This window comes from Cuculus canorus, chromosome 3, assembly GCF_017976375.1.
Source record: "Cuculus canorus isolate bCucCan1 chromosome 3, bCucCan1.pri, whole genome shotgun sequence".
In the NCBI taxonomy this organism is placed as follows: Eukaryota; Metazoa; Chordata; class Aves; order Cuculiformes; family Cuculidae; genus Cuculus; species Cuculus canorus.
This window is the reverse complement of record NC_071403.1, coordinates 92,673,887-92,698,754: the sequence shown is the minus strand read 5'-3', so window position 1 is coordinate 92,698,754 and position 24,868 is coordinate 92,673,887. Positions and strand designations below refer to the sequence as shown.

The 24,868-nt window shown below is 43.2% G+C and overlaps 1 protein-coding gene across 3 annotated transcripts in view; it reads right to left on the bottom strand.

Annotated features, from left to right (window-relative positions):
- Positions 1-12,358, bottom strand: part of ESRRG (estrogen related receptor gamma) — a 400,770-nt gene extending 388,412 nt beyond the window's left edge. Inside the window, exon 1 of one of the 3 annotated variants that reach the window (XM_054061956.1) lies at positions 12,214-12,358. In XM_054061956.1, coding sequence (XP_053917931.1) covers positions 12,214-12,215 — 2 coding nt within the window. In that variant the 5' untranslated portion in view covers positions 12,216-12,358. Of the gene's footprint in view, positions 1-11,054; positions 11,201-12,213 lie in introns of those variants that run through there. The other 2 variants (XM_054061966.1, XM_054061959.1) reach the window with 2 other exon arrangements.
- Positions 12,359-24,868: the final 12,510 nt, after the last annotated feature.

Here is a 24,868-nt window from a genome sequence, read left to right as displayed (position 1 = left end):
CCCAAGTGAGTTGCTCCAGTGTCGATGCAGAGCAATTTCTACAAACATTAGGGTAACTGCTCCGGATTTACGCTACCAGGGATGTGTTCTCATTAGGTAATGTAGCATAATAGCATTGTTCAGGGCAATAAAGGTAATTTTGTTAGGTGCTCCACAAAACATTTCATTAGATAAAGTTCCTGCATCCAAAAGCCCTATGAAAAAGATTGCAAAGGGAGCACAGCAAACAATGGGATATCCTGGCAAGAAAGTACACCAGTAATTGCAGCAAAGGCAGCCAGCAATGGACGCTTTTCCTACACATGGGGTAGTGATAATTCTGCCAAGAAGGCAAGTTGTTTATTTCCTTTTTAGCTGTGATATTTCCATTGTATTGCTGAATCACAGTTTCTTAATACCTTACAAAGAGAATGTTTATAAAGCTTTAGAAACTTCATCATATCGAAGACAATCTGTCCAAATTTATTTAAATCTCTGTAAAAAGATATACTATAATAGATTTGGGGGGTTGTTTCAAATAAGATTAGTAAAGGAGATAATTTTTGGTCTTGTTTTTTGTTTTCTTAGAAGATTCAGGAAGGAATATAAGGGATAGTCCCCAAATCTGTATATATTTACTTGTAGATAATTAAATGGAAAATAAAAGATGCTTCAAAACAGTGTCAGTCATTTAATATCTCCTTAGTTAGATGGCAGAGTTTCAACTACTTTCACCAAAATGAGGAGAACCACTGCAGAGCACTGTCTTTTCAATTTTAGGCTTGACGATCATAGCCCCAAATAGGTCATGAAAAAGATCAGCTTTCCCTGTGTTACCCCTCTGCTCAGATGGCAGATCCAACTGAAAAAAAAAGACAAGAAAAGAGGACAAACATAGCCACCTGGCATTGCTTCTTGCACAGAAAGAAGCAGGCAGGGAGGAGGGAGCTTGTGTCCAGCCAGGTGTGACAGGACTCACAAGCCAGGGTGCCAAGCTGGAGCGCATCCCCCAAAAGGGCTTCTATGAGGGAAGGCATGGAGAAGCTCATGTTGGGAAACTGCTTCCCTTGCAAACACCTCTGCATCCCCATTTGCCTTCTCCCATGAGATGTCTAAATATGCCTCTTATTTGGCTGAAAATTTTCGGCCTGATGTTGAGTATGTTAGTGTCTGTGTGTAGCAGCACACTACAAAGCGTGCATAAAACATCATTGCTAGACATGTTCTTGAAGTTCCTTTGGACCGAAGCCAGTTCTCATTTTAGTTACAGAATTCAAAGAGATCTCAGAGAGACTGATATCAAATCAGTTTTTCTTAACAGACTAACACTATTTTTTGTATACACTACCTAGAGCTTAGTTGCATCCACTATCTTCTCTATTGACTTATTTCAACAAGGGTGATTTTACCTAGGGCAATTTTTTCAGTGTGCAATTGGATACTATGGTACAGTTCATCACATTAGAGCAATTTTACTAGTTAGGAGACTTCACCATAATGTTTTGCTACTAAATTTCTGCTGAGAAGTAAAACCACTAGCTCACAAATGCCCCATCCAAGTCCTTCTGGAACCATGCTGAGAACTTCAGTGATCTTTGTACTAGGCCCCCTATGTTTATCGGGCTTGCACACAACCTGAGCAGTCAGAGTCTTAGTTGCTGCTCTAAGCTCTTTGGACCTAGATGTTCAGGTAAGACTGCAGACAAAGAAAAAACATGGCCACAATCAACAATCAATTATTTTATTGAAATGGTTGTTAATATTAAGACCATATTGATAACTCTCACGTGTTATACACAGAAGCATGATCAGGTACACAGTTTTCCCTGAATTATTTTCCCCTTTCCCTTTTGTACAAATGATGACTTTTTAAGGGATTGGTATGTTAATTTGCAGATGTTAGGAGACTGTTGCTCTACATTCTTACCTATGTAGATAGGCTATTACGTTACTGTCTAAGTTACCATTGCAGTGTAATACCCAAAGATAATATCCAGAAACAGTTTCTTCTATTCCAGCAGTATATGCTGCTTCTTGGGCCATTTTTTTAGGTACAAGCCTAATGAAAATGGCCCTTCACTGTTTTCCACTAAGCCTCATTTTTTCCTCTCGGCTTTATGCTGCTGCAGAGGATGTACAACATGAGATGCTAGTTTTCCTCCCTGCAGCCTCAGTGCAACAAATTGCTACGCAAGAGTAATTCCAGCTGATTTCAGGTAATTCTGCTGATGTACTTACAAATACAGTAATTAACATCAAGAAGTTTTTCGGGTATTAGAAGGACAAACAGGTTTTCCAGCTCTCATACAGGTGACCATCAGATTACAAGATCTATAGACATTTAATGAATGAAGCATTGCCACTAAGAGAATGTCACAAAACTCTGGAGAAGACAGCTGGAACAAGGGTTTATTAGCTTATGAAGGCATCATAAAATGCTTGTGCTTTATGAAGCTAAAACATGTATGTATCAGCTATGTGTAACTTGTTCTGTATTCCTAAACCTATCACCAACATATCATTGGGAACTCGGGCTTCTAAGAATCACTTCTCTCTCTGTGCCTCAGTTTCCTTATATGAAAGTAAGGGTTGCCTCTGATATCTTTCAGATGAATAATCAAATTAACTCATTAAATGTCAAGCATTATAATCACAGGTTTACTATATCTGTTTTACCCAAACTTTTTAAACTATAACAGAAAAATGAACCAATCATAAAAATTAGGCATAGTTGCAGAAGTTCCAGGCTTTGGAGCATGAATGTCAGTGACTTTGATGAATACGATGTTAAACTTACAGATCAAATGAACTTCGATGTGATTCTAAAGATATTAGTACTCCAATGACAAGCAATTTGGTCTGCATCTTCTACTAGTTCAGGAAGGATCTATGCCAGTCACATCACAGTTCCTCAATTATTTTTCCCCTGCTTTGAATATTTTTCTATGAATGCTCCTTGTTATAAAACAAACGATCAATTAAAAAAAAAAAACAAAACATCAACCCAAATGCCCAGCATTTAAAGGTTGAATCTATTGCACGTTTTTCCTCTTAAAGAATTCTGATTTTTACACATTGATGAAAATTTTCTTGCTAGTTAATGCGTAAAGGAACTCAGAAATAATTCAGTCACTACCATCACTCTTAATTACATGGGTCTGCTACTGGTGATCCTTCTTTACGGAAGTCTGGATGCTATAATTTATAAATTATTATTTATTGCAATAATTTCTTCATTCTACCAAGACAGAAAATTCAGTTCCTCTTTTATGTGGCACTTCCTTTAAAGCAAGCTTGTCTCCTTGAGTAAATTTTTCCCCGGCCATATATACACACACACACACACACACATATCTGTATGTGTGTCATAGATATCTATAAATATATCTCTCACAGTTATTCCATTGGATAGATGTTATTGCAGATTAGAAAGACAAAAAGTACAAATTTATCTACTGAGTGCATATAAGAAGTTGGTATCACCCAAGTTAGAAGTATAAGCTCCATTTATTTCTATTTTTCCCTGAATATACCAACATCGTGCACCCCAGAAGAATCTCATGTTAGTAGCAGTGTCGTACAAGTACAGCTGCAAAGTCTTTCGATTTCCATGTGTCAGTGGAAACGTTCACTGGATTACTGTATTTTTTGCCATGTGTAAAAGAGTCAGTCAGCCTAAAATATTTAACACTTTCTATGGAAGCAAAAACATCATATGAAGAGCTCCAAGTATGATTCAAACATGGAGGAGTCCCTGTGCTGTATGCTACTAAAATGCATACTACTTCAAACATTTTTTCAAGTGGAAAAGATTATTAGGGAGGGAGGACGGAAGAAAACTATTCAAAGAAAATCCAAATTAGAAACAGAAAAAAGATTTTCTAATTTATAATTCAAAGTCTGCACTATTTACATCCCTCATTTAAAGATTTATATTTTTAATTATAAATTTCAAGCATATTTTAGATGTCTCACTCTTGTGAATAAAACAATATGAAAGAATAAGTAAAAAACATTAAATAGTGATGTCATATGTTCAGAAAACACGGACTGATAAGCATATGCATGGAATTACCTAGTTCAGTTCAGCATGAGTATTTTCCTAACTGAAAGAAAATATGGAAGTTCCTAGTTCATTTTAACAGCTGTCATTAATGAACGTTAAACTTAGCAACAGTTCAGCTTTGAAAGACTGACACTAATGTAAGGATTTGTATTTTATACAAGTATTAAAAAAATCATTTTATCCTGTAATTGGATGAAGGTTTGAAATAGTTAAACACAAAATATCAAATATGCCATTCATGGTTATGGTAACTGTTTCCATGGGGGGAAGGGGAGTGGATGGGATCATGACCTCTTACTACTTGATAATAAATGTAAAAATATTCAGCAGAAGTCTACGAAAAAAAAATAAAGCCTGGAACCCTAGCTTTAAGCAAAGAAGATTATGTTACTTCTATGTATTTCTGCACAACAAAACAAAAATGCTGGCTGGAATTTCTGAGCATTTCCCCAATCCAAACAGGAAGAGGAAGCTATTCAAAGTCACGAGAGTTTTGGTGTTAACTGCAGTGGAAACAGAACTGAGCCTTTATCTTAATCATTTACTTAGAATGAACTTACATTGATTTAACATCTCTTCACCTTCTATACTAAGAGCCAGAGCCACTTATACGTTACTGATCTATGTTCAAAAACACATTCTTGCAAATATTTTGAGGGAGGAAGATTGTGTGTATTATGCCAGTCCTGTATCTTAGGGTTGTGAGTGACTAAGAAAATACAGAGAAATACTTATTTTTGTGCTTCAAATAAAAAGGCTTTGGAGACAGAATATAAATATGGGGAAGTAATTTCTCAGTTTATAATAACTATTTGTTAAGAATAAGACAAATTTCAAAACAGATTAAATACCTTGATGGAAACATATCATTATCACCAGTATTTGTTGCAAATATATTTACTACATTCAGTCAACACCTTAAGCTTACTCCTATACTTGCATGGTGAAATGAGCTACAGGGCTCTCCGTACATGACACAAGAGTTAAAAAACAAACAAACAAAAATTCCTGACTCACCCTTTATTCAGCAACTGAATCTTAGCCAACAGTATTCCACTATTTACCATGGTTAGTAGTAATTTTATACATATAGTAAGCACACAAGGCCCTTGTGACATTTGAAAGCCTGAGATCTGCATTATTCTGAAGACTTTTAGTTTTATTAGGTGTATACTGAAAGAATGAAACAATCATTTACAAGAAAAAATCTTTTAATTTTGTTAAGACTGAGATAAACCGATAAAAAAAAAGAAATACAATATTAAAGTTCTTAAACGTCCATTCTTAACATAGCTCCTGTAGTTATATGCTCTCCTTTCCTTTCTGGTAAGATCTAATTTTCTGTGGGGATGCCAAGGGAACCACTGCTTTCTGTTTTCCTAAAGTTAGCATGCCAACATCTACTGAATGCAGTATGACACTCTGCTTACGTTTGTCTTAAACTTACAGCTTTTCCATTTAAGAACTGTATAAGTGAGTCAGTATTCATTCACACCTATATCTAGAGCCATCTACTATAAAGCAGAGAGTATACATTTTTAATTTCTTCCTTATGCTGATTTTATGCCATACTTCTCTGCACTGATGCTGTTATTATATCTGAACAGTTCTGAATATGTGCAAGGGAAGTAAAAATGAAAGCACTGTATTTTCTTCCTTGTTCACTCCAAGTATTTATCAACAGTACAAACGTGATAAAAATTCAGAGGTAGAAGGTTTTGCCTGTAATCTCATTTAAAGAACACGGTAGTTTAGCGAACTACTACAACTCGGTAGCTTTGTCCCCCATTCAAAAAAACAGGATAACAAAATCCCAGACTGTCTTTACATATTCAGATTTGCCCTCTGAAATCCAGTGTAATATTTAATAACTTGCATTCATTGAGAGAATTTCCAAGGGAAGTACTAGAGCATTGTCTGTTTGGGCTTTTTTTCTTTTAAATAGATATAAATCTGTCATCTATTGAAAGGATATCTATGCATGTCAGTAAGAAGCGTGATGATCAAAAAGGGAAGATTAATTAAAATGTGACTAAATCAGCTACCCTGTCTTCAGCAGATGCTTTTGAGTCAGAAATTAATTTTCCCTCACACTGCAGAAGCCCTCTATTTGAACAAGTACCCACTAGCATTATTTGGCCCTCTAATCGCCGTCATTTTCAAGACAGAAGCAACTGCTATTGATCACATACAGCATTCTGTAAGATCCATTTTTCCAATTAAATTTATATTTTCCTTCTTGGATGTCTGCTATTATTTAGTTTTGAACACAATTATTGCTGTACCTTTGTTAACTCCTGTGGCAGAAACTGTTGCTCTCGGTAACATTAGCTATTACTGATTATAGCATTGCTTAAGGCAGATTCCTTGTTGCAAATGGCACTGAACATTTTTACCTGGATATTGCAACAACACATTACGAGATTTGGCATATAAACAGAATAGTAAATAGTGCAGTCAGCCATTGGATTTAAGTAATAGTCTAGTAGGTTTGTGTGTGAAGATGCATTCAGCTAGAAGATCGAACTATCACCAAAGCATTCAATATGATGCCTATATCTTTCTCTACTTTGCCAGTGACCGATCATTACACTAAGCTGTGAACCACGGTCCTAGATAATAAAGGTCAAAGTTTTCAAGGACAGCTTCTGGGTTTGAGTTTGCAGCTCAAAGCACCTAAAGCTGGATTTTCCAGTTGTGAGGTTCCCAGACTTCTCACTGAGATTGTATCCCCTCAACATCAAGAAAAAACAAAGCCAGAACAGGCCCCACATTCCCTCAAATCAAACCCCTTTCATTTAAAAAAATTGACCCTGGGGTTTAACATCTGTCAGAAAGATGTTCTAATCCTTATTAGCATAAGCACGTTAGAAAAAAACCCAATCTAAACCATTTATTTAGTCAACTCAAATCTTATCTCACCTCAGTTTTCAAACTTGTTTGGTTTGTTTGATATCAAAAGTATGTATACAAGTTCTAGAAATTTAACTCACTATGATAAACAATCAGTACAAAAGTACTGGGAATATAACCTTTTAAAAAAATAATTTTGTAGGCTCTTGACATATATAAAAATAATAAATTTACATTATACTGCTATAAATGTTTATTGACATTCTCTCGATTACAAGAAATACATTCAAGCAACTTTTAAACAAGTGCCAGAGTGCTATGTTCATCCATCGTATCCTTGGTTGTAAAGGTGGGGGCATAACAGAGCTGTTAGGGAAGTCTGCTGCAGTTCAAGGTTCAAATCTGGCTCTGTCCGTAACCCGCTGTGACTGACTCCATATTAAAACTTCCTTTTACATCAGCTTTCCTAATATCTAATGCACCCAAATGAAATTTTTTCCTGCTTTCATATGTCAGGGGGACAGAGAAGAATCCTGTGATAACTAATGCTTGCAAAGTTATTTGTGGTTTCTTAATGCAAGGTAAAATAAGCTTGTAGTTCTCTAGCGTTTAAACATGATTAGCGAAGGCAGGACAAGGCTATACTATATTGTACTGAGCAAAGAGATTTTCCTTTTCCAAGTAAGTTTTATTATTATTGTCCACACCAAATCATACTGTATTATCTCCCATTAACTGTGTCCTTTAAGCTGCGGTGTTGCTCTATCCCATGTGCTTTGAAAGTGAGTGCCAACTTATTTAACTCGTGACAACACTTTACCACATTCCTGTCAAGCAAGCAGGAAGAACGCTGAAAAGAAGGCAATGAAGCCAAATCCATTCTGGGTTTGCGCAATGCAAACCATCACACATGCCCTAAAAATATAACATTCAGAAACCCTTCGTGCCTGTGACCCACCACCTTGTCTCTCTACAATATTTTCAGCTATTAATATTTCTTCTCTTTTTCCCACCAGAAAGGACAGTTGCCCACCGGATTGCTTTCGAATGGGGACAGAAGGGCTGCAGGGTCCGCAGGGGCTGCGCTGTGTCCGTGGGAGCCCCATCTCCCCTTCTACCTCAGCATCAGTGCGAGCGTGGCCCGTCTGCCCCGCGACACACGGGTCCTTTGGGCAAGTCAGACAAAGCGACAGAATGCAGGGAATGGCTCGCAGCCTCGGGAAGGGAAGGGACCCCCCACCTCTTTTAACTGCTCCGGCATCCACTTATTGTTAATTCCTCAGCTTTCAACAACTTTCCTCCGCACTTCCAGCCCGCCTGGAAACTTAAGGCAAACGCCGAGGAGAGGGAGAACAAAGGGGCAAAGAACAAAGAGCCGGGGCGGGGAGGGAGAAGGGAGGAGAGAGCTCCCCGCTTTCGGGTCAGCCCGGGGACTCGCCTCGCCTGCTCTCCCGCAGCCCCAGCCCGGGCTGTCCCCGGCAACTCGAGCATCCCTGCCGCACAAGCGCTCCGCAAGGACTTGCCTGGGGTCTGGTTCGTGCCCGACAGCTCCGGCGCGACCCTCAAGAGCAAGGATGAGGTACCTCGGCGGGATGCGGCAGCGCTTCCCCCCCCCCAAGCAACTGTACCTGCCCGGAGCACCCCTGGCATCCCCTGGAGGGACCGCTCCCCAGAGAGCAACACGTGTCCGGCCCAGACCCGCGATTCTCAGAGCCGGGGTCGCTCTGCGGCGCGGCTTATCGAGGCTTTTTAGGGACCACAAGACACCAGCGAGCAAGAGACCAAAGCGGGGCAGCTTTTCCGTTTCGCTGCAGAGGTCCTGTCGCCCTCACAGTAACTTGAGACGTGTTAAAAAAGTGCCGCTCAGCGCTATTTCGGATGGTTCTCTCTCCCCTTCGGACACTCCCTTGCCCAATGCGATTCCTTTGCAAACCGCCCGCTCTCGTTTTTAAGCAGTTCGACACCCTTGAAAAGCTGCAGGTGACCTCGTTACCTGTTGCTACGAGTCCCTCGCCCTCTTATCGGGCGGGCTAGTGATTTTTATTTTTTTTTTGTTATCCACTGTGAACACGCTGTGGGAGCCCAGCCGAAGTGTGAACCTGCCGGCGGGGAGCGAGCGAAGCGGGGAAGGCTCGGGCAGGACGGGCAGTAAGCGATGGCATCTCCAAAAGCATCGAGCGGTGCCGCCACGCTTCAGAAGGAAACCGAGCGGGGAGCGAGAACCGAAGGGAGGGCTGCGAGCGGGCAGGGGAGCAACCATGTCATTAGATTACCCGGGAACAGCATGCACTAAATGCCACCCTGCAACTACCCTTTGGAGGTGGACGGGGAATTATCATTATTCTTCTCGGGCAGAAATTTCCAACTAAACGCGGTTCTTCGCTTGAGTAATAAGCAAAGGGAATCCCAACTTTGCTTGAAAAACTTCTAGATATTTTCTTTCTTTCTCATTTAATCTAGAAGGGAGCTAACAGGACCTCACTTTCCTGAAGGAGGAAATTAATCCACTCCTTAATCAGGAGTGGAAACGAGCAGCGCGCACGGTACGGAAATGGGATGGGGATGTCCGCGGGAAGCGGTCCAGAAGCGGTTCCGAGCATTAAACCGGGCTGAGCGCTCCCTGACCTGGCCCCGAGACGCTCCAAACCCCACGGGGAAAGAGCCCCCCCCCTCGTCCCTGCCGTGAGCAACCCTCATTAGCGAAATCAGAGAAAGGTGGAGAAGGAGATAAACAGTTAAAAAACCCGAGGTTGGCAAATAAGGAGCGTGAGGTGCAGCTGTAACACGCGGTAGCGTTAAACGCTCCTCTGAAATCGGGAGTAAAACTTGTGCCAAGCCTGTGTCCTCAGTTAACTAAAGCCAATTACTTTCCTCCATATAAAAGGGTTTGCGTATGGTTGCATGTGAGGAAATACGAGCAGCTTGAGAGTTTGTTTTTGTTATGATTTAATCACATAAATTAAAAGAGAAGGGTAAGGATACGCCCAATTTGGCACTTCAAAAAAAAAAGGAGGGAGAAAAAAAAGCATTAGTTTTGAGGGACGCGCACGCTGCACAGAGCAAAGCGAGGCTCCTGGAGTCCATTCATCTCATTACTGCTGGTTGTTTGGAATTTCTCTTTTCCTCCTAATGGAGTAACTTTTCATCTGCGATTGCAGTTTCGAGGGGAAAAGGGTGAATAGGTGCCAAAACAAGCTGGGGGTGTGGCAGAATTTTGCGTTTCAAGCAATTTAGCAGGCAGCAATTCTGCTTACAGCACAGAGGTAGGTGGATACTGGAAAACATCCTCCACCGGGGTGTCCTACTTTAGCAATTCTAATTAAAACAAGGTTTAAAAGATGCAAAGAAAGAGCAAGCTTCTTGCTTTATTTCCAGTGGGTGTGGGGGATACCGTCAGGCATAAGGTGTTTCCAGCTTGTTCTAACGTGCACCTTTGTTTAAAAGGCAGAAAAAAAAAATCAAGCTCGTCCTCTCATTTCAACTAATGTATTTTTAACTAGATTTCTTTCCTCTGCTTTGTGTGATCTGATACCTACCGTGTAGCCCTGGCCCACTTTCAGCCCTGCGGGTGCCCTGTATTATGTGCGTGTCTGAGAGAAAAGGGAAAAGTCTTCCTTCTCACACTCTTGTGCCCTGTACCCGTGCTTGGGAGTTGAATCGTGTCCAAGCTAAGGGTCAGCAAAATACAGATCCTATTCCTCTTCTCCCTGCCTAACACAAGAAGGAGCCGTGACTTTGTAGGTCCAGCCTGAGCAGCGTGGCTGTGACCGTCCGGCACCTTGAATCAATAACGCAGCCAGTTTTCTGACGCTTCTTTTCCACGGCTGCTCATTGAAAAGGAGGCTTTACTGCCACCTATAAATAGCGCTGGATCCAAGTCACTGTTAGTTGTTGTTTTTTTTGTTTGTTGGTTTGTTTTTTTTTTTTTTTTTTCCCCCCCCCCCCCCCCTACTTAAAGCACCGAAGTTATAACTAAGATACCACAAGTTCTTGCTTTTTTGTTTTGCGATGGCTCCCCTCAGGAAGGGCTGTGCTGGAGGTCCCGGCACCAGGCTTTGAGGGTTGCGGGAGACTCCGGCGGACCCAGACACGCACCGGTTGCCTTTGAACTTTGTTCACAGGCATGTGAGGGAGAGGAACAAATACCAATACTCACCGTGCTCTTTGGCTTTCGAGGTGTAACTCCGTCTCTCCCTCTTCTTTGTGTATAAATGAGCAGAGGTTACATCCCGGGCACACGGTATAATGCCCTGGGTAACCCCAACCCTGTTAATTTAATGCTACGCTAACCGAGAGTGTGTGATTGGAGCTCAAGTGTTGGTTTAGAAAAGCGCCTCCGTCCTGGCAGCAAATTCTCCTTCCCTGTCCACACACCCCGCCTTTCCATGCCAAGAGTCTCCCAGCCCTGCATTCCTCCACAAACCAGGACACCTACCTTTTCGACAGCCACGCTTCCTATTACACCTTGAGTCCCCCCCCCCCGAAACAACCGGGCAATTTCTTAACCCCACGTGCTGTGCCCTGCCTGCTGCGTGGGGCTTTGATTTCACGCCCTGTACCAAACGCCGAGAGCTGGGACTGCCCTGGGAAGCACAGAGACCTCGCGTGGGGGAAGGAAAGAGCCAGGCGAGCGGGGAACGCGCTGCCGCCCCCGGGGAAGGGGCGCTCCCCTCTCCCCGAAATCGCACTCACAGCCCCGGGAACCGGGTTCCTCTCCCAGTGCTTCCTACCTGCCTGCACAGCAGGCTGGGAGCTGACGGACAGTCACTGCCGTGCGCGATCAAACCCCGTAATCCCTCTTTTTCTCTCTCTCTTTTTTTTTTATTCCCCTTTTAATTCCCCCAGATGGGGTCTGATGAATACAGTCCGTTACCCGCGGTGATAGCAGGGTACTAATTGTCAGGGGGGCTGAGAGCTCCAGGAAAAGCACAGCGGAGGAAGAGGGAGGGATACAACCTCCGTTATCTCGCTGTTACTAATTCCCAGCCGTCTCGGACTCGGGGGACAAGGCGATCGCTTAACAAACCCTCCTCCTCCTCTCCCTCCACCACTCCTTCCTTCCTCTTCTCCGGCACATTTTCTCCCTCGCGCTCGCCTACATTTCATTCCTCCTCCTTGGGAGGAATAAGCCGTGCAAACTCAAATTAAAAAGGAAGGGGGAAAAAAAGAAAGGGGGGGGGAGAAGAAGAAGAAAAAAAAGGTGGGTGGGAGAGAATTAAAAAAAAAAAAAAAGGAGGGAGGAAGAAAAGGACAGAAAGTGTCTGTGCCTCATCGCTGACCATCTGTGCAAAAGGTGATCATTGTTAGGTACTCACATGGCTGGTGGCAGAGCAGCTCTTAGCAATTAATAAGTCTCTCAGCTTGAGCTCTTCTTTCCCCTTTTTGACGGTAGCGCGCTGTGTGTCTCACTCGCGCACGCACACACACACACAAACCCGATCAGATGCTTCAGGACCGGCCACTTTGCGAGGGGAACAACACGGGAGGGTTTGTATTACTCCAGGTTCGTGTGTGTAGCCTATAAATAGCGAACTTTTTGATGGAATCAGCTAACAAATGAGAGGAGAAGGCGTAATTTTGCGCAGGGAGCCCCCCTTTCTCTTTGAAAGATTAAACCCCCCCAGGCAGCAGACAGAGCTAAAGTTGTGGGTGTGTAGAAAGGAATTTCACTTTATTGTGATTGTGGGAGAGATTTTGTTTGTTTGTTTATTTTAGGCTTGGTTTTGCTTCCCTCCCCGCCCCCCCAACCTATACATTACATCCTCCCTCCCTGCCTTCTCAGCCAGGGGCAGGAACTGACCCGGATTAGCACCGACTTTAACTCCAAATTGGAAATACAGAGTGATTGCAGGTTTTTATTTGTTTGTTTGTTGGGGTTTATTTTAAGGGGGGGGGGGGGCTCTAAGCGATACCAGGTGGAAGTGAAGGAGGCGGGCAGGCAGGCAGGCTTTCCTGAATGTGCCCTCACTTTGAAAGGAAGTGGGCAACAGAGAGAAAACAGGTGGGAAAGATTTGGGTGTGGAGTGGGTTACTTTGGTAGGGATTAAGCGTTCACCTGGGGCTTTGGGTCAGCCGATGGACCCACTCGAGAGAATCGCCCCAGCACAGGGTCGCTCCCCGCGGAGCCCCAGCTTCAACCTGGCCTTCCCGAGGAACCTCCGGGAAACCGGCTGCCCTCTGCCCATCTTTTGTTAATGGGCTGAGCGGCATTTTTCGGCCTTCCCTCGTAAGGACAGGTACCTATCTCTGGAGGACATTGATTTGCGGGAAGCTTAAGGCTGGGTCCCTGTCAGCAGAGGGGCCGCTGCCGGTAAGGATCCCACCGCGGCAGCTATGAAGAGGTTTTCTCCTCTGACAGGTGCCTGACAGGGCTGGCCGGGGAGGAAACTGCTGACCTGTCTAAAGAAATATATCTGTGTCTCCAAGAATGGCAGGACAGATGGTGCCACTTCGCGCCGCGGCGACTTTTTCTCGATGGCACGCACTGAGCGGAGTTGATGAGTGGTTTGTTTTTACGGCAGGGAAGGGAGCGATGCCCTCACTCATCATCCCGCCGCACTGACTTTGTGCGCGATGTGTCCGCCCCGGCGAAAGCGCCAGTGGCGCCGCTTCTGCCCCATCAGCGCATACGTGACCCACCGCAAAAAAAAAACAAAAACCAAACAAACAACAACAACAAAAAAAAGCCCAACCAAAAAAAACCCACAAAAAATCCCAAAACGCCGAGGAAATCGGCTTTCGGAGCGTTCGCTAAAGCCGACTGCGGTGCCGCTACCCCCCCCTACCCCCCTCCCTTTGTGCCGCACGGACCCACGCGGGCAGAGGGGCTACTCCCGGGTGTAATGACTCCCCATAGCTGTGCAGGGACGGGGGACACAGCGGCCGCGCCCCCGCAGCCCCTCGCTCCCCTGCGCTCCGTGCCGGGCGCGATGAAGAGAAAAAAAAAAAAAAAAAAAGCCTTTCCTCTGCCAGGCTCCTCTCAAGTGATTTTTAGCCCGGCGCGCTGGTCTATCCATATACATTTCCAATCTCATGGCTCATAAACTATTAGCAAAGGGATTTCATTATTCACCTTCTGTATCCTACAAAGGAGAGGAAAAAAAAAATACAACGAGACCCGGCTTGGGTTTAAATCACAGCATTTTCTGTCACCTCGGTCGACGGGGGCCGAGCGGCTCGGTTGGGCTCGGTTTGGCAGGGATTGAGCTCGGTTTAGCAGGGGTTGAGAAGCCCGGTTCGGCTTGGTTTGGCAGAGACTGAGCCGCTCGGTTTGGCTCGGTTTGGCAGGGATTGAGCCGCTCGGTTCGGTTTGGCAGGGGCTGAGCATCTCGGTTCGGCGGTGCCGGGGCTTCGCGCCGCTCCGCGGGGCTTTTCCCCAGCTCCGGCCGCTGCTTTGTGGCCCCGGAGGGACCGAGGAGGTCAGCCTCGTCGGGAGGCAAAGCAACATCGTGAGATGCGTTTTACTGGGCGAGGAGAAATTATTCCGGAGGAAAGAATAAAATCTTGGGGAGGAGAGCGGACGGAGGCCTGATGCGGTCTGCTTTCCTTTATCCTCCCCCCCGCAATAAATAACATTAGGAGTTATCCTCCATTGAAATCTGACAAATTACACAACGGGGTGTGAAGTACAAGCTCCCCGGTGCGATGCGGCTCGGGGAACACAGCACAGCGATCCGAGGGTCAGAGCCCGGGGACGGCGCGGCGCTCGGCAGGAGAAAGCAGCCGAGCAGGGGTCCAGGGGCTTCGAAACGCCGTACCGGGGCCTGCAGGGAGCCCGGGCCACGCTGAGCTGCAGGCAGGGGCAACTGCACTCCCAGCAGGGCGACTACGGCGACGCAAAACGCGAGCCAGGCTGAGCTGCAGGGCAAGCGGACACCCTAGCAGGGCGACCACAGCGACACAGGATCCGAACCAGGCTGAGCTGCAGGCGGGGGCAAACACACGCCCAGCAGGGCGCCCAGAGCAACACAGGACCGGAGCCAGGCTGAGCTGCAGGCGGGGGCGAGCAGACACCCCAGCGGGGCGACCACGGCGACACAAAAGCGGAGGCACGCTGAGCTGCAGGCAGGGGCAACTGCACGCCCAGCAGGGCGACCACGGCGACACAAACGCGAGCCAAGCTGGGCTCTAGGGCGACCACAGCGACACAAAACGCGAGTCACGCTGAGCTGTAGGCAGGGGCAAGCGCACGCCCCAGCAGGGCGACCACAGCAACGCAGGACCCGGCCAGGCTGAGCTGCAGGGCGAACACACACACAGCAGGGCGACCATGGCGACACAAAAGGCGAGCCAGGCTGAGCTGCAGTCAGGGGCCAGCGGACTCCCTACCAGGGCGACCACAGCAGCACAAAACCCGAGCCAGGCTAAGTTGCTGAATGCCTGGGCTTGAGGCAAACAGAAATATTAATACAGTGGCAGCTAAGTTAGCTTCTGGGTTTTTTTTTTTTTTCCCTCCCCCCCCCCCTTTTTTTCTTTCCTTTTTTTCCTTTCCTTTTTTTTTCTTTCTTTTTTTTTTTTTCTTTAAGAAATGGGATGTGAAAAAGTTTACACTGTGAAGGTAATTATAAAAACCAATATAGTGAATTTTAGAGAGAGACGCGCTTCGCAATTTTACACCGAGGAGCAAAATATTCCAGCGAAGTCTGGGGTCATCACCGACAGCCGAGCAATGTTCTCTCCCTGTTTAATATACATGGTGTGGGAAATGGAGGGAAAACGTAGCTAGCACCTGTAGTGCCAAAGGAAAAATATAATCAAATTACTACATCATATTTTGGGGCTGTTTTGCAGGACACCCTTCAAAAATAGACCCATATTTAATTATGTCTCTAATGATTTTCTCGGCATGACTGCTAGCTAATAGTAAAGAGGAAACGGGGTTTCTACTGAGTTTCTACATTTTGAGATCTTAAAAAAAATAAAATTCCTTATGAGTTAATTGTGCAGCTGGGACTGCAGGCGATCAATCTGGACCAACTTTTAATTAATAGATTGATCTGTGGAAGAAGCAAACTCCCTCAAAAAAATTTTTTTTTATATATATATATATGTTATACCTGTACTTACATTGCCAGATTAGCGTGACCCTGGAAGCCCCAGGGCCCTCCTCCCCCTTTTTTTTATGGGGGGTAGGTGATCTCAGAGGGGAGCTAGCAGACATGCTGGGGTTAAGCTCCCCTGGGGTGGGGGTGGCCAGAGCTGCTCAGCAGCGTCTGGGACCAAAAGGCTATGGCAGAAAAGAGGAAGATTTAGGCTCTTCGGGAGGTGTGTTATAAACACTGGTGGTGGGGACACACAGGGGGGCACAGAATAGAGGACCATGCATGGCTGCTACAGCTCCAGAGCCTGTTCCTCAGGTTCCCCTATGCAAAACGCAAAGAGAGGTCAGCAGCCTGAAATACTAACTCCTTTTTTCTCTACTTTTGTGTCACCGATGCTTTACGTTTGTCTTCCCCTACCCTTCCTGTTTAATTTTATTTTTAAAATTATTTTTTTTGTTTTTAATCTTACTACACATTTCAGGCCGGTTAGATGTCTAACTTGGCCCCCAGCCTCCAACAAAGGGATTGTAGCGTGTTACTGCTGAGTTATACTTTAACTTCTCTGCAGGTAATAATTAAAGAGGTTCTTTCTAAACCTCGTTCCTCCACAGAAACATGCAGGCTTTCTTTCGCAATAGATTATATTGATCACACACATGGGTATGCTCTCCTTGGAGCCCCTGTCGACAGCATGTGGCAGGTAGAGCTGCTCGTGAGCTGCTCTCAATTCGGTGTGCTCTGCGCACACTCCCCGGGACCTTCCCCCATTTATTTTTTTTTAGCTGAAAGGTTTCTTTAGGAATGCATTTCTACCAAATGCTACCAAATCTCCACAAAAGAGGATGCTCCGCATGCAAAAGGGGGTGGAAAGTCACTCAGGTGCATACATGTGGGCTTTGGCCATACCTCCACATTTTGTCCCGTTGTCTCTTTGTGAGTGAATTTAACAGATACAGAGGGAACAAAGTCACTGCCATCAGCAGGGGAGTATCTCTGTCCACCAGGAAGACCTCCAACGTTTTTCTAGTGGCAACACTTTCCAAAGAAAACCTTCAGCCTCATCCTAACAGCTATACTGAAAGTTTTAGGAGCTCTGAGTTACTTGATATCATAAATTAATCTGCCAGTGAAGTGCGGCACACACCTGATATCAAGGGAGGGTCAAGAGCCGGCCAGTTCCAGCTGGTCCCACATTTGATTTACTCCGGGCTGTTAAGATGTATGCGGTGGTGTTTTGATAAGAAGAAAGGAGTCAGCAGTTTGATTTGGCAATTCTTGCTTGCTTTTTTTTTTTTCTTTTTTTTTTTTTTTCTCTGAAGAGGGCTGCAGTTTAAGGAATTTGTTATTGCTGTTGGGGCGTTTTTCAGCAGAGTTTCTCAGTCTGCATGGGGTTATCTCATCACTTACGATTAACACTTGACTGTGTTTCTTAACTCTGCTAAGTGAGCCAGACAGTGGCATGAAATTCTTTTATACAGCTTGTCTACCTCAGGCCTTTAACTTCTCCCCCTTGCGCCTTTGCGGGGGTTCACCCCAGCCGGGGTACCTGGACCAACAGCAAAGGCAGTGGCCATCACCCAGCTGGTCACACCAGTGAACTACTCTGTCTTGGTAGAGCCCCTTACTCACTTCTCTCTCTTCTGCGTGCAGGGCCTTGTCCCTGAGGTGTATGAGGCCCCTCAGAAATACGTGATTTTTTTTATATGCTGTACAGATGCTCAGCTGCAGGGCTGAGGGTGGGAGACTGCTTGTTCTTAGCTGAATTAAAATGTTGTTTGCAGGTGTCTCCTGCACCCTCTGTGCCCTCTCTTACAGCCCTCCACTCCCTCTCCTCCCCCCAATTTTCAATCACCAATAGTTAGAAATTACAAAAAGGATCATATTTCCAGTACAAGGTTCTGTGTAGCATAAAGAATACCTGCAATACTCTAGACCAGAGGGGCACTGAACAAACAACACCCCTCTGAGCTGGCAACAACGGGTGCATAAATATAGGACTAAGAATAAGATCAGGATTTTTGGATTCTGTCCCTGATTTTTTTCTCCTTTCCTCATATTTTAGTTTCTCCGCCTCTAAAATATGGAATTGATAGCCACTGACCCTGTTGCCTTTCCATAAGGCGACTGAAGTCTGAAAAAAATCAGAAATCCTCAGTAGATGCAATCTGTGACAATATTCTAAGGTGTATGTGCTGCCATTCCTTGTTCTGGGGTTGGCAAATATTTCTCAGCAGAGACCTATTTTCTGTAGCATGTAGCTTTAGAAAAAACATCATCACTTAGGCTGAAAACTGATACGCTGACTGTCTGTACCGGGCAGATTATTTTGAAAATACCTGCCAAAACAATTTGTCCATTTCTAAGGTTATGGAAAAATAAACAGTTTTGCTCATACTAAAAAAATGGAAACTTTTTCCTTTGAAATGCTCTGCTGCCCTCAGGCTTTGAAGCACAGACTCAAAATGTGACCTTTTTTTTAAGTTAGAATGTGCTTTTCCCTTTCTGTCTGAAAATTTGTCCAAATGTGACTAACTTGTAAATATTAGAAATTTTGTCATGAACACATTCTCAGTAATTATTTCTTTTATTCTAGCAGGAAAAAGGAATCAGTAAAGATTGGCCCTTGCTGCAAACAGAAGCTTAAGAATACAGTGGTGAAGCTAGATTTCCCCTTTAATCCCCACCTCCAAATTTTCCCTGTGAGCCTGAGCTTTGGCGCAGGATCTGAGAGGCAGGAATCCTATCTCTTCTAAGCTCCAAATGATTTGAAGGTTGTGTCAAGAAGAAAGGTCTCTGCATGAATACGATGGGGATAAAAAAAAAAATCCTGCCTGTGACAGAGCAGGCGATAGAAGCAGCCAGGAAGTCCAGGGAGGAAAACTGGGACTGGTGTTTGGAGGCAGGAGCCTGAGACTGATTAGGTAAGGAGACACAGAGGTTGTGGAGAGAAAGCAGAGAGAAACCGTTTGGTTGGGGGACCTGGACGGGAGATAGTAAGGGAGGGATAGCAAAACCAACTAACATTGTCAGCCAAGAGTAAGGATGCATAATTGCTGGATGTCCAGAGTAGCTGGGCTGAATTTCATTTAAAACAAGGTAGAAATTCTGAAAGTCAAAATGTTTTATTTCAGTATTTTTAATTGATGCAGTTCAGCTACATCATTGTTGCTTTTATATGGAATATAATCTCCTTTCTAATGCTAAAAAAGAATGAAATGATCTTCAAGTGAAGTATATCAGAGCTGATTCAAAATATTTGCCTTTTTTTTTTTGTGTGTGTCTGCGTGTTGCCATCGAACGAAAAAACATGTTATATATTCAGCAATACTTGCAGCATCAGGCACTGGGATGTTAAGGAAATGACTAATCTGGGGGTTTCAGATCACCTCAATTCAGTCTCTGTACATTTTGATACACGACCACACACAGTTTATTCCAAATTTCCTGAAGCAGAAACAAAACTCTGCAAGGTACATTCCCTCTGGGGACAGATCAGAACTTTGTAATTTTTATTGACTAGATTCCTGTCTAATTTGTCACAGAACTGGGTACAGTTCATGCACAAGGTAGAGAATCACAAGAAGAGAACGTAGGGCTTTGTGGCAATGTGATAGCCGAATTTTGCTTGCTGAGCTTGCTTCCATTCCCCTTTCACCTCAGAGCTTCTACAATGTGGGAAAGTTGCCTCAAGAGGTAATGATTAACTGAGATTTTCATATTATGAGGGCCCATCTAGAAATTTTGGGGTCTGGTGGGGTGAAGTGAATCACTCACTGACTGAGGCAAAATCTGTGGGAATGTGCATTGACTACGCCAAGTGATGCAGAACACCAAAGTGATTAAAAAAATCAAATAGTATCTCTAATTGGATACCCAAAATTAGCAGGCATTTTTTACTCTAATTTCATTTGTTTTGAATACAAATTTATTTTAAAAGTTAGGATTCATAGAATCACAGAATTGCTTAGGTTGGAAAAGACCTTTAAGATCATCAAGCCCAACTGTAAATCTAACACTCCCACGTCCTCCGCTAAACTATGTCTCTAAGCACCATATCTACATGTCTTTTAAGTACCTTCAGGGGTAGTGATTCCACCACTTCCCCAAGTAAGTACAGAGAATATTGCAGGGAAAGACAAGAATCTGACACAAACACCTCACCCCTCTATGAAATGAGGGTGTCATTAGAACTAAGAAGGATGTGAAAAGGAAAGGAGAGGGGGGGAAACCCAGGATGTAGAAGGATGCAAGAACTCTTGAACCCCATAGCTACTTCAGACCTGATTCTCTGAGGTGGCAGGTACTTGGCAAAGGCAACATTCAGGTGAGCCAGAGGTTATTCTGCATTCTTATCAGAACATTCACAGTTTTGTATTCTTAGATTATAAGCATCCTGGGACTACAATATTACAGAGCTATAAATTATTACTCTGGAGCCACTGGAAATCTGCTCTCTTCTGTCATTTTAACTGTCACACGAGGGACTAAAGTACCCAGCTGAACAGGGCATACAACAATCAGCTGCTGTGGCATGCAGGAATTTTTCATCCAATGTAATAGATGAGCCAGTGGGCCCATCTAATCACCTGGATTGATCTATACTTACATGCTCACACTAAGATCAAGATGAAAACACTATCCTCCCTCACTTCATGATCTCTGGAAGCTAGTGGATGGGTGACCAAAAATAACTGTATCTTATCGAGATGAGGGAGTCTTCTCTCAACAAAGCCTGAGGGATTTTCAAACTCTGATTAGCTGCTGAAACAGAATAAAGTGACACACTTTGATAAGCGCATAGATACTTTTGCATGGGGAAGGGGAATAGGAGAAAACCAGCAGTGTTGGGTTCACATTAGGATTTAAGTCGTGTGCCCCAAATAAAACCTAGAGTCCCATACAGTTAAGCTTAACACTGGAAACTAAGTTCTAAAGAAAGCTTTGCCCACATACAACTATGAATGCCAAAAGGGTGCTTGTGAAGAAGATCAAGGAGAAAAGTCCTACTACCCCATCATTCATACACCACTGAGCTAAGAACAGATGAAATGAGGGCTTTGTAAAGTTACTCATGAAAAGGAGAGAAGGAAAGGAAGAAAAAAGGAGAGGAACAAGCGCAGTTATTAGAGAACGTAGAAATAAAGTAGTGCCCCAGAAGAGATCAAAGTGCATGTCTCTACCAGTGAAAGCACTTGGTATCTGGGACACTTGCATTTCAGGCATACACCACAGCAGCTTGCCTTTTGGTTACTGCAGTCTCTTTCCCTTTATTTGGTTTGGGTTTTTTTTTGCTTGTTTGCTTGTTTTTAAAGTCCCCCCAGCTGCTTAAGAACTACCATTCTTCTATTATGTGGTCTGAATTTTTAGGAAAACATTTTTTTCCTGGAAAATTTCTGATCATAGAATCATTTAAGTTGGAACAGACCTTTAAGATCATGAAGTCCAACTGTAAACCTAACACTGCCAAGTCCACCACTAAACAATATTCCTAAGCACCACATCTACACATCTTTTAAATCTAAACCTCTTCTGGTCCAACTTAAGGCCGTTTCCTCTTGTCCTATCACTTGTTACTTGGGAAAAGAGGCCAACACCCACCTCAATACAACCTCTTTTCAGTTCATCTCCAAGTATGTGACAGTGTAATTAAAGGCTGTATGATAAAGCATCTGCACAAGGGATTGGTACTGCGTGGTGTGATGAGCTTTCATTCTGTCACTTCCTACTGCTTCCTACTGGCTTTAAATGTTTATAGAATCTGTAACACTGTTTTGAATGTGTATATGTCTGTGTATGTGTAAAATATATGACTATGCAAGATCTATCCCATACCTGATTTATTGCCATTCTTTTTAATTTCAATTAAAATACAGGGGTTTTGCATCTGTTCCTTGTTTTTATTTCAGTCAACTCCATTGCAGATTTAGTATCATTATTGATGTCTCATTTATTTTAACAAATGTGGTTTATTTTTAGGGAGTTGAGTGCTTATGAAACATAGCAGATTGATAGATTTTATACAGTATTTAGCTCATCTGCTTATCAGGTGCAACACAGGTAAAGCCTCTGTTCTACCAAAGTTAAGCATAATAGCAGAAGAGTGACTGAACTGGAGAATCCAATACCTTCTGACTTTTTTTCTCAATTAGCACAGATTTAGTTATTTATTTGGTAATGCTGGCACCTATCCATTGAGAACTGGACTAAAATCTTCAAATTATTGCTGGTGGGTGGATTTAATGTTAACAACCCAGATTGCTCTACCCTGGGCTGGGTTTGAACAAATAGCAGGGGAAAAAAAAAGACCCTTAAATGTTTAAAATTCTGCTCTCTGTTTTGCAACACAGAGGAGCTCCAGAACTGTTTTCCCTTTTAGTCATAGAGATCGGAAGTGCCATCACCAGGCATATCATCCTGACTTCAGTCGGAGGATCCTTGGTCTGGAGTCAGGCAGTCGCTGCACTCACTGAAAGAGCCAAATTAACTGCTTAGCCATGGATTAAAATTCATCCACTGATCCAAGACAGTCAGTGAGACAATAATTCGCTAGTCCCACTTTGCATCACAGCAGATTCTCATTCAGAGAAACCTGTATCAGTTTTTATGCCCAGAAATAACCATATTCGCATTGTAAAATTGTATCTGTAATAACTTGAACAAACGGGATAAATAAATGCAAGTGTAAAAACAGAAAACTGATCCAGTTTTTAGTAACACAGAGACTGTACAACAGCAGAGTATAAAGATAACTTCAGAAATCCTGAAGCAATCAGCAGTCACTATAATTTGGAGTAGGAAGTTGTTACAAATAAAGTGCTATTTCCTCTGAGCAAGGACCTCTTTAGCATCGCTTTTACCACCACAGCTTAACTCTCTTTTTCTCTAAGAAAAGCACAGGCTTGGTTGAAACTTTATGGAGTAAATTGCTTAATACTGTCTAGAGACCTCAAATATGTGAATTACCTCGTGCATATAAGAGGCAGTTTATTTCAAAACTAAGCATGACAAAACTGACCTGATAGAGAACAGAGCCTCTGTCTTTTTCCCACTGGTATTAGGTGCTGCACTTGGATTTAGTAACAAAGCAATGTATGCTTCCAAGTCTGTTTTTCTACCAATACACAAGACAAAACAACTAATGTAATCTCAATTATTCAATGCAAGTGTGGCCATCTGGCCACTTAAAATCTAATTTTGACCTAGGTAACAGCAAATGTTTTTGTATCAGAGACAAAAGTTTTATGTGTGATATCCATTTCTCCATTGAGCAACATTAATAAAATTAAAGCAAACAATTTCAAGATGTAGTATGAAAGTCATGTTGACAGAAAACAGTGTATTCACTGCTGTGTTTATATATCCTATATCATGAGCCTCTTTGCTGGGCTAGATTCCATTCACCATGGCCAATAATATTAGAGTGGAAAAAAAAGAGCTTTTCTCAGTGTATCTGACCAAGTCAAAGATCTAGTGTTCATGTCAATAAAGCTTTACTATTACTTGTGATGATAATCCTGTATTAGCCCACCCCTGTGGTGTCTATATCTCAATCATGAATGAATAGATCACTATATAAAAGTATGTACCTTCTTTGAGGTATGGTAATCTGACTGTATCTCTATTCTGTATTTCAGAAGGCTCCAAAACAACAGTAGGGGTCACAGGAAATTATTTGAGTGTAAGTTTAACACTCAATGCATTGCAATATTTCGTAAGTACACATTGGAAGGCAAAGGTTTTATTCATAAATACACTGACAATGTAAATGACATGCCTAGTTTAAATTTAAAGAGGAGTAAAATAGAAGTTTATTCTACTTTTCTGTGTATGAGGATGCTGCTTCTTACTAGCAGTATATAGGTCCATCTTTGTTACACTCTACTCACTCACTCACTCGCTCGCTCACTCACTCATATCACCAGTAGGTAGAAGGTGAAAGGCAGAGTTGTCTGGGGAAGTAAATTTAAGATGCTGAGGATATTCTGGACCTGCTGTGTGGCCTCAGTAATTCACTTACTCCTAGGAAAGGTTTGCAAAGGTATAAACAGAAATCAGGCATCCAGTCTAGCTCTTGCACAAGCAAGAGTCAGCTTCTCTAAAGGCACACGAGTGCCCGTCTCTCACTGAGTTCAACTTGTTGAAAGCAGTTATAGTGTTTAAACTGCTTTGATGGGATGGTTTAGTGTTATCGCCCCTCCACCTCAGGAGGTTGTTTATTATTTGTAAGTTACTCCGCATTTGTGTGAATGAGGAGCATATACAGGCTTAGTTGTGACACTTAGCAGAGAAGTGGTAAGTGCTTGAGATGTGGCAGCTATAAATTTTGACTCTTGTTAAGTCTGCAAATTAGTTTAGCTCTCCTTTCAAAATCAGAATAGTTTTTAAATTGAGTATCCATGATAAACTGCTTTGACAATTAATTAAATAAAAAATTCTGTATATTTGAACTCTCATTATTGAATGGAAACTACTGTAAAAGCAGACGTTGCATGCTTTCATCGCAACAGACATTCTAATGTTCTGTTTTGTGTAGAATATACGGGTCAATGTGTAGAAAGCTCAGTAAGCCTCCATCTTCTACATGGACAAAATGAGCAATGATGATGAAGGTAGAGGGTGTAGAATTGCATGGAGGGGGCTGGTGCAAAAGATCAAACACACTGATAAGTAGGGCTGCTGAAATGAATAAAAAGAGAAATTACTTCCCAGCTATCATACAGATCCTCAACTCTCTCCTATTTTAATGAGTTTATTACTGTTACCTACACTTGGAAAATACAAATTTTCTGGGTAACTACACATTTATTTCGATACACCTTCCTAATAAATCAACACACATTGGGTATTTACTTCATCAAAACCCAGGTGATCTTTTCCTAAGTACTGAGAACTATAGAGTTAGCACTAGTGTTTTAATTTAAAAAGCTGA